An 8,315-nucleotide genomic window follows, 5' to 3' on the forward strand; every position below is an offset into this window, starting at 1 on the left:
CAGTGAGTTGCCAGCCGCCGCTGCTTCCGCTCTGCCGTTGCTTCCGCCCTGCTGCCGCCGTCAATCATCGGAGACTTTGGAGAGGCCTCCTCCAGCGTCTCCGATGATTGAGACCACTGACCGCCTTGTTTCCGCTCCGCCTGCACCTGCACAGCTCACCTTACCGTTGTCTGCTGGTCTGCTGCCGCTCTTGTGAGTTGACTGTTGCTGCTTTGTCCTTCTGCCGCTCTGCCGCGCGCCGTTGCTGACTCCTTCGCTCCACTCTTCCTTTTGCTGCCCCTCTCTCACCGCCTCACTTTGCTGCTGACGCTCTACCACCGTTGCTGCTGCCGCGCTGTTGCCTGCCTTCCTGCCTGCTTGCCCTGCCACCCTCCAATGCTGTCGCTGCGCCGCCATGTATCAGTGTAACTAGATTTTGCAATACAATGCCAGTAGAGTATACGGCTGTTGAGTGCGGAGGTAGGCCTACGGTAAGCAGGCCGTAGGATGCCTACGGCCAAAAATGCCGTAGGCCCACCTACGGCACCCAGGGGTCGTAGGGGATTAACGATGTCCTACGGCACTGCACTTTCGTAGATCATCTCCGATTTCCGAAATCGTAGGCCAAAGCCTGCCCCTAGCTATGAAGCATCGGCGGAAGCCGTCAACAAAACCCATGGCGAGACGGCCGACACTTCTAAAAGTTGCCGCCGAAAGGCGATTTCTTGCCCTTGAGGCTGCGGGCCTCATCGGCGATATCCTTGCCCATGATGTCGTCGGCTCGGGGGTCGAAGAGGCCGATCTGATAATCGGGGAGGATGCTACCACACTTGACCTTGGGGATCTCGCCTGCGAACGACTGTTTGAGAAAGTTGATGACGCCGACGATGCCGAACAGCTCGCCGGTGATGTGCTCGGCGACCAGGGAGTTGAACTGGATGTCGGCCCCCTTGGCGCACTGTTCGCGGACGTACTGGGCATTGTCCTTGTAGGGTACGATCTCGTCGAGGACGCCGTGGAAGATGAGGCGCGGATGCTTGGGCACGGGCACGGATCGGCTCGAGTAGCTGCTCAGCAGCGATTCTTCCTTGAGGACCTTGACAACCCTCGGGTTGTTGATGGGGTCAGTCGCGTTGGTGTACGAGAAGATATCCTGGAAGGGCGACAAGGCGACCACCGAGGGCAAGCAATAGCCGTTCGACGTGAATTCGGCCAGCTTCTTCCTGCCGGCGTCGCCGAGGATGGACCGCACATATGCATCGAGGTCGGGGTGCTGCGACATGAGGCCGATGAGGCCAGCAAAGGCGAAGCCGGCAAATGGACCCTTGTTGATGAGGAGCAAGGTGCCTCGAGGGTCCACTGGCGTACCGCCATGCACGCTGCCGACGAGCTTGATCGAGGGCGCGTATTCCTCGTGCAGCGTCTCGGCCCAGACGGTGGCGTGAGCACCTCCGCTGTAGCCGGTCATGGCCACCTGGGTATCCTGGGGCAATTTCTGGTCGTTTATCAGGGCCTTGATGCCGTCGAGAACCGCCTTGCCTGAGTTGAAGCCGGCAATGAACGACGCCTTGGGCCCTTCATGGTCGGCCTGGACGACGTAGTATCCCTGGGAGAGCGCCCATTGCGTGTAGATTCCAATGTCTAGGAAAGCGATGACGGCGCTCGACGAGCCGCTGTTCTGCACCAGCGCGTAGCTCGGCGAGCAGTCGAACGAGACCGCGTCTTCGTACCATTGCACCGAGAGCACCTTGGGAGGCGAGGCAGGCTTCTTGGGCACGAAGATGGTGGCGACGGTACCCGTCGGCGATCCCTGGGTGTTTTCGGTGCGGTAGTACAGCTGGTAGGTCGAGTCGAGGTGGATGCTCTGGATAGTGGTGGGCACCGGCCTCCGCTTGAGGACCTGGCCGTTTTGAGCAGGCGCGAGCGAGTCGGGCGCCTGGTAGAAGGGGTCAACATTGGGATTGGGGAAGTCTGGGTTGGCACGAGGGAGGAGGAAATCAGTGCCGGTCCCGTCAAAGGGACGAGCAAGGACCGCGGGAAGGCCGGCGAGCGCGGCGAGCGCGGCGAGCAGAGGGGCAAGGGTACGCATGTGCATGGCGGAAAGCGGGGCTCGAGGCCGGTCGAACGGCGTCGTGGGAGGGGTATGGAAGGAGAAGGGAAGGAAGGAGAGGGCAAGACAGAGGGAACGTCGGATGAAGGGAGGGAGGGATGCGGGTCGAACCGATAGGGAGATCCGCCGATTGACGGTATTTGAGGATCTCAGGTGGCTCGTCCATGAGCAGGACTCTTAGCGGTCGATTGCGGCGATGTTCGTGTCCGCTCTGTTGAGACAGGACCGTCGACGGACAAAGTGACCATCGCTTGCCCCTCTCTCACGCGCGACACATTCCATAGAGGAAGGGCGAGGCCAGATACCTAGGCAGGCAGACGGTACCAGTAGGTACTGCAGCAACAATCGCAAGGCAATCCAGACGAAGTCGAGCGGGGGAGGCGAGGGCCGGTGTCCATCTGGCGTTGCAGATGCTTCCGCTGCTGTTTGTACTTACGCCGCTGCCGCTTCGACGAGCACGAAAGGGTCAGGGCTGCTTGCATGCTGGTGTATGTGTTGTTTTGCCGGCTTGCGTATCCGGCCGCGTTGCTGCCGAGGGCGGACGTCGCTTGCACATGTCCAGACGTTAATGTATGCATGTATGTATCTCGCGAGATGGTGTGCCGCGACCGCGGGGAGGCGCTCATTCGATCTTGGCTCGGCAAGCTTGGCTCATGAAGTGGATTGGAGACACGCCCGCGGCCGCGCCATACGGGTATGCGGCGGGTCAGTCGAGGTTCGCGACTTGCTCTTAATCAATCAAATGTAGGTAGCTCAGCAGTCGACTAAAGACTGTGCCGACGAGCCCCTAGCCCTAGCCTGAGCCACAACATGGCCCACAACTCTAGTGAAAGGCGTTGCCGGGCGTCACGCCCTCTACTAAGTACTTACTGCAAATTTTTCCATGATAGACGCTGCTGCGGTTCCAGTGTCGAAGGCACGACGAGGGTGTTCAGGATCCTGTCCTCGTCTCTTTGCACAGTGGTCAATCGCGGCGGTGCGCGGGCCGCCGTGGCAGTGCTTGACCGTGACCCAAGGAATCTCTGAGCAATGGTGGTACGTCCGCCGAATGTCATTTCATTGTGGAGCGAGGCGTCGAGAGAGAGTAGGAGAGTAAGGGTGTGTGTGGCTACCTTGCTTGACTGCTGCCCATCGTGCCGGCATGGCGGGGCTGGTACGCTTGCGACGTGCACCGGCGCCAACGTCCGGCGCAAGATGCGACGGAACAATAATCTAGATGGGCCCTTCGTGCAGAGAAGCACCTCACCCCCGACTGCGCACAACGGGGCTGAGACCAGGATGGCTGCATACGATGCCGAGAGAGTACTGTACTGTAGTAGCCATCGATAGACTAGCCTGGCCAGACGAGCCTACAGAGACTTCCATAGCTCGGGCGCCGGAATAACGCGACATGAGGCGGTGGTGAGGCTAGCTGGCGTGTGAGGAGAAGGTTCGGCCAAGCCTTTTCTTCCCAAGCAAGGCACATGCATATACATGCTTGATGTTCGTTCGTACCGTCGGTTGTGTGCGGCGTCGGCAAGCTAAGAAGGTGCGGCAGCCAAGAACAGTTGAGTGCGGGGGATCGGCACGCGGGGTCCGCGGAGCCCTGCCGGGAGCCGCAAGTCTGAGGAGGCCTCTCCTTGCAAATCCGACCTCCGACTTCCGTGAATTCACGCACACTTGCAGTCGATCTTTATTCGGCCGAGTTGCATACAACGACGGACAGCGGAGGCCCGAGCGCGGCCCCTTTCCGCCCCTGCTGGCTGGCGAGCCCACCTGCATCACCATTACCATCACATCAGAGTTGCCTTGCCTCGCCTTCTCGCCACCTCGCCCCCATTGATGGCCAGCGACCTCAACACCTAGATAATCGAAACGAAGGCAGCGGAAACCTCAAGCTCGTCTCGTCGTCATCGCCGCCTGTTCCACCGAGAGACGCCATGAGCTTCTTCAACTCCATAGGGTAGATTGCCGCACCCGCGCTTCCCTCGAACGAGTCTCCACCGTGTCTGCGACGCCTTGCGCTGACCGCGCTGTCTCGTTCCTGTCCGCGTTTCTCAGCCGTTCCATGGGCCGATCATCACGTCCCAAGAAGTCGCCCACCCAGACGTCGATGCCCACGTTTGACCCAAACAGCGCAAACCTCCAGCAAAGCTATCCGCGCAGCCCGACCTCGGCTTCGGCCTCTGGATCCAGCCTCGGCGCCAATGGAAGGCCGCTCTACCTGTGCCAGCCCTTCGTCGGTGCCACGCTGGTCAAGGGCAGCCTCAAGTCGATCGTCACTGTACCCAAATACGTCGATCCAAAGGAATGGGTCGCAGTGAACCGTGGGTGTCATGACCAGCCAGAGGCGCACAACAGACGCATGTGCGAGAGGTTTTGCCGTCACTGACGCCATCCACGTCCTTGTCGTGGCCCTGTCCGCATTGCAATCCCTCAGTCTTTGACTTTTTCAACAATCTCAACCAGTTCTACGGCGTCCTCACCGAATTTTGCACCATCCAGAACAACCCCACCATGTCGGCGGGCGTCGGGTACGTCTTGCTTTATCCAGGCCGCTACCGAGCAAGGCGTGGTAAGCTGACCCGCCAGATCAACACACTATGACGCATGCCCTCTTTGACCTCTGCTGGCAGCCTCGACTACACGTGGATCGATCAAAATCGCAAGCAAGTCAAGCTTCCGGCTCCCCAGTACATCGACTACGTCATGACCTGGGTCGGAGGCCTGCTGAGCGACGAGGCCACCTTTCCGACAAAAGCAGGTGGGTGCCGTGACCCTGCTCAGCTTGCCGGGTTGCCCCCATGTCAAGTCGCCTTTGCCCGGCTCTTGACCGTTTCTCTTGCTTTGCGCCCCCGCCTTCTCCCCGACCGCAGCCCGGGAGTTCCCGCCCACGTTCCTCACCACGTGCAAGCACATCTACAAGCAGCTGCTGCGCGTCTTCGCGCACATCTACCATGCCCAGTTCCCGCACCTCCTGCACCTCTGCTGCGAGGGCCACTTCAACTCGCTCTTCGCCCACTTCATCGCCTTTGGCACCGAAAACCGCCTCTTCGATTTCAGAGAGTTCAAGACGAGCGGCGGCAGCGGCGGCGGCGCCGTCGCATCCAACGCCGCGGGTGCCGAACGCGGCGGCTACCCAGGCGTGTGCGACCTCATCGAAAAGTGGGTCGAGATTGGCAGACTGGATCCCGAGTGCATCGGCACGGCGCCGGCGAGATAGAGAAGCCCGGTATCCGCGCGCCGGATCGCCGGACAGCAATGTTACCCTCCTTGTGTCTTCGAGCTACCGTCGTGCCCCCGGTCGAATCGCTTTGCAGGTCAAGCTGAGAGACCTGCTCGGTCTGCTGGCGTGAACGAGGCCGAACTAGCCGCCGTCAGCGGCAGGGGTGAGAGGTTGGTGCGAGTGCGCCGGGCGGAAGCGACAGTCTCTTTCAAAGAACCGAGCTGTCGTTCCGTTGGGAGTCGGCCATGACGACGTCATCCGCCACCACCTCGCCGTCGGCGTCGGCATCCGCATCGAGGTCGCTCTCGAGATCACGCATCTCGTCGTCCCTGGCCGCACGAAACATCATCTCCAGGTGCATCCTCGTCTCCTCGTCCTGCCTCTGCCTCTCCGCCCACTGTTGATGCGCTAACTCCTCCTCGATCGGCAGCCGACGTGGCGGCGGCGTCAATTGCCGGCCGGGCTCCGTGGACGAGGGCGGCTCGGCCGTTGCCCACTCTTCGCTCTTGACCGCCGTCGCCGGGGAAGCCGGGGGGAGCGAGGGCGTCCGCACCCCGTCGAGGTCGTTGCCGTGCTCTGCGCCCGGATTGCCGATGAACATGGACTGCGAGGCCAGACTGCCATCGTCCGGCGGCAGAGCAACTACGTTGGGTGCAGGGGAAGCGGATGCGCTCGCCGAACTCCGCTTTGACCCCACTCCGCCATCCGCAAAGACCGACTTGGCTCGCTGTGCTTTCTCCCTCCTTGCTGCGGCGGCCGCCGCCTTGCTGGCATCTTTGCGCCGCTGCTTTTCTGCCTCCTCCGCTGCCATCTTGGCCGCCCTCGCTTCATCCGCCAGGTCGTGCCGCCACTGCTCGGCAAGGTGCTCGGCGTACCGCTCCCACAACGGTCTCCAGCGGCATCTTTCCGCCTCGTCCGTCTGGTGCATCTCGACGTCCTTGTTCCATGCATCGTCCACTTGATCTCGCATCTTGTCGTTGCCCTTCGCCATGGCGTCGTTCGACGGAACGGAAGACGACTTGGCCCGATCGGCTCGACAGAGTGCAGCTTCGATGTCGTGCGGAGGGGGGAAGCGGAACCCATTGTCGCCCGTGATGAGCCTGGCTCGCGCGTTGCCGTAACACGATACGAATGGGAAATAGCCCAGAGCCCCATCGTCGAAGATGTTTTCGCGGCTTCGCACGGCCGGCGCCGTGTCGGAGAACTTGTGAGAGTCTTTGGTGGACCCTCCGCCTGCGCCGCCACCCTTTGATGACCTGCTAGAGTCTGCAGACTTGATCCTCAGCGGGCGGTAGTCTAAGAGGTCGGTGAACGCGATGCCCTGAGGCTCGCCGTTGACAAAGAACCCCACTTTGCTCCCAGCGAGCCGTGGCAGCGGCCGCAGGTGCGGCTTCCTTGGACCGGCAGACTTGTCTTTGGGGCCGCCAGCGCCGCCCGGGGCCCTGTTCCGGCTCTTGTTCTTGACCTTGGCTGGGCCTCCCGCTGACCCGAGCGCTGCGGCGGATCCTGAAGGGTCCGAGCTCGCTTCGCCCTTGGCAGCGCTGTCGATGCTAGCCAATGCGTCTTCAGGGCTGAGGCCCTTGCGGCTGAGGTCCTTGAGCTGTTCCATCTCACGGCTGCGGCCGTACTCGAGCGCTTCAAAGTAGAGCTGACCCTTGTACCGGATTGGCAGCCGCTCGCGCCGGATCGTGGCCGGATCCCATTCATCCTGCGGTTCCCGCTCTGGCGGCAGCTTGATGTACAGGCCCACCACGTCGCCTGCCTTGAAGGGCCTGCCATAGGACTGGGGCCTCGATAGGGTGACTTTTTCTCCGCCCCTGTCGCGATAGGCGTACGAGTAGCCGTCGAAGCCCGCGGGAGCGTTGAGCGGCGCTTCCCTGCGACCCCAACCCAGGCGGACGTGTGGTCCGTCCTTCATCGGCGCGGCTAGCTGCGCACCAACGCCTAGGGCCGGCTGTTCCGGCGCCAGTATCTCGACCTCTGCGTACCACTCGCCTTGGCGGACACCGACGTTGGTTCGCCCGCTGCGGAAGCCTTTGTCGGTGCTAAAGATGGTGGCGTCCTTGCTGAGCTTGGAGAAGGCCGAGCGATCGGACCAGCACCAGTGTATGCAGTCGGGGGCGACCTGGAGGGTGCGGTACACGGTGGTGGGCAGGTGCTGAGTGGCTGGGCCTGCGCCCGTGTAGCGCCACTGGTTGCGGTTGACGGGGAAGCCGGTGGTGTTGTAGAGGGTGGAGGAGCCTGGAGCGAGGACAAGCTGCAGTCGATTGACAATCTCCTCGGCGTCATGCTTTAGGGGGACGGGACCGCGGTAGCCTTCGGGGACCTTGTGTAGGGTCGAGACATGCTTGGACGAGGTGGGCGGTGCGGCAGAGGTGTTAGGCTGGGCGGAGGCCGAGTGGTCGTATTCGGAGGTCGGGCTGGAGCGTCCTGAAAGCGGGAGCGATGGCGTCCTGGAGGGGGCGGGAGAGGCCGTGTCGAGGATGTGCGGTGCGGTGCGTGCTACGAGGGCCCTCTGACCTTGGCTGGTCATGAGGTCGTCGCTGACAGCGAGACGAGGTGGAGCATCGTGGACGTCTGAGTTGTGGTGGTAGGCCGGGGAGGAGGGAGGCGAGGAGGTGTCTTGGTTGCGACGGCCAAGGTGGTGGATGGGGCCCAGGGTGAGGGTGTCGTGGTACTTGCGCTTGTTGTTGGAGGGGGCGGACGAGGTGGCGTGTGATGGACCGGGCTCGAGGTCGCGGTCCATGTCCGCAGGCCATGCAAGCGATGCGATGCCGAGCTGATGATGGACCGGCGTGGGGATAGCGTTCGAGAAGGGAAAAGGAGGCGTGCGGGCCGCGAAGAGGGGATTGAGAAAGGAGGGGGGGGGGGGAGAGAGAGAGAGAGAGAGAGAGAGAGAGGTGTGTGTGTGAGAGAGAGAGGAGGGAGGACGACGAGGACGGACGACCGCCGACCGAACGGAACGGGAACAAACAGTAGAACTAACCGAAAGTAACGTACGGTAACTTACGTTACGGAAAC

At 62.0% G+C, this 8,315-nt stretch overlaps 3 protein-coding genes across 3 annotated transcripts; 1 reads left to right on the forward strand and 2 right to left on the reverse strand.

The window, feature by feature from the left end:
- Positions 1-676: 676 nt before the first annotated feature.
- Positions 677-2,074, reverse strand: PFL1_04145 (uncharacterized protein; the record flags this gene model as incomplete). The annotated part of the gene is made up of 1 exon (XM_007881669.1): positions 677-2,074. The coding sequence occupies one exon, from the start codon at positions 2,072-2,074 to the stop codon at positions 677-679; it is 1,398 nt and encodes a 465-aa protein (XP_007879860.1).
- Positions 2,075-4,008: 1,934 nt separating this feature from the next.
- Positions 4,009-5,291, forward strand: PFL1_04146 (uncharacterized protein; the record flags this gene model as incomplete). The annotated part of the gene is made up of 5 exons (XM_007881670.1): positions 4,009-4,031; positions 4,130-4,395; positions 4,509-4,602; positions 4,705-4,832; positions 4,945-5,291. The coding sequence occupies 5 exons, from the start codon at positions 4,009-4,011 to the stop codon at positions 5,289-5,291; spliced, it is 858 nt and encodes a 285-aa protein (XP_007879861.1).
- Positions 5,292-5,502: 211 nt separating this feature from the next.
- Positions 5,503-8,040, reverse strand: PFL1_04147 (uncharacterized protein; the record flags this gene model as incomplete). The annotated part of the gene is made up of 1 exon (XM_007881671.1): positions 5,503-8,040. The coding sequence occupies one exon, from the start codon at positions 8,038-8,040 to the stop codon at positions 5,503-5,505; it is 2,538 nt and encodes an 845-aa protein (XP_007879862.1).
- Between the last annotated feature and the right edge of the window lie 275 nt (positions 8,041-8,315).

The sequence above is a fragment of the Pseudozyma flocculosa genome, assembly GCF_000417875.1.
Source record: "Pseudozyma flocculosa PF-1 unplaced genomic scaffold scaffold00013, whole genome shotgun sequence".
NCBI lineage: Eukaryota > Fungi > Basidiomycota > Ustilaginomycetes > Ustilaginales > Ustilaginaceae > Pseudozyma > Pseudozyma flocculosa.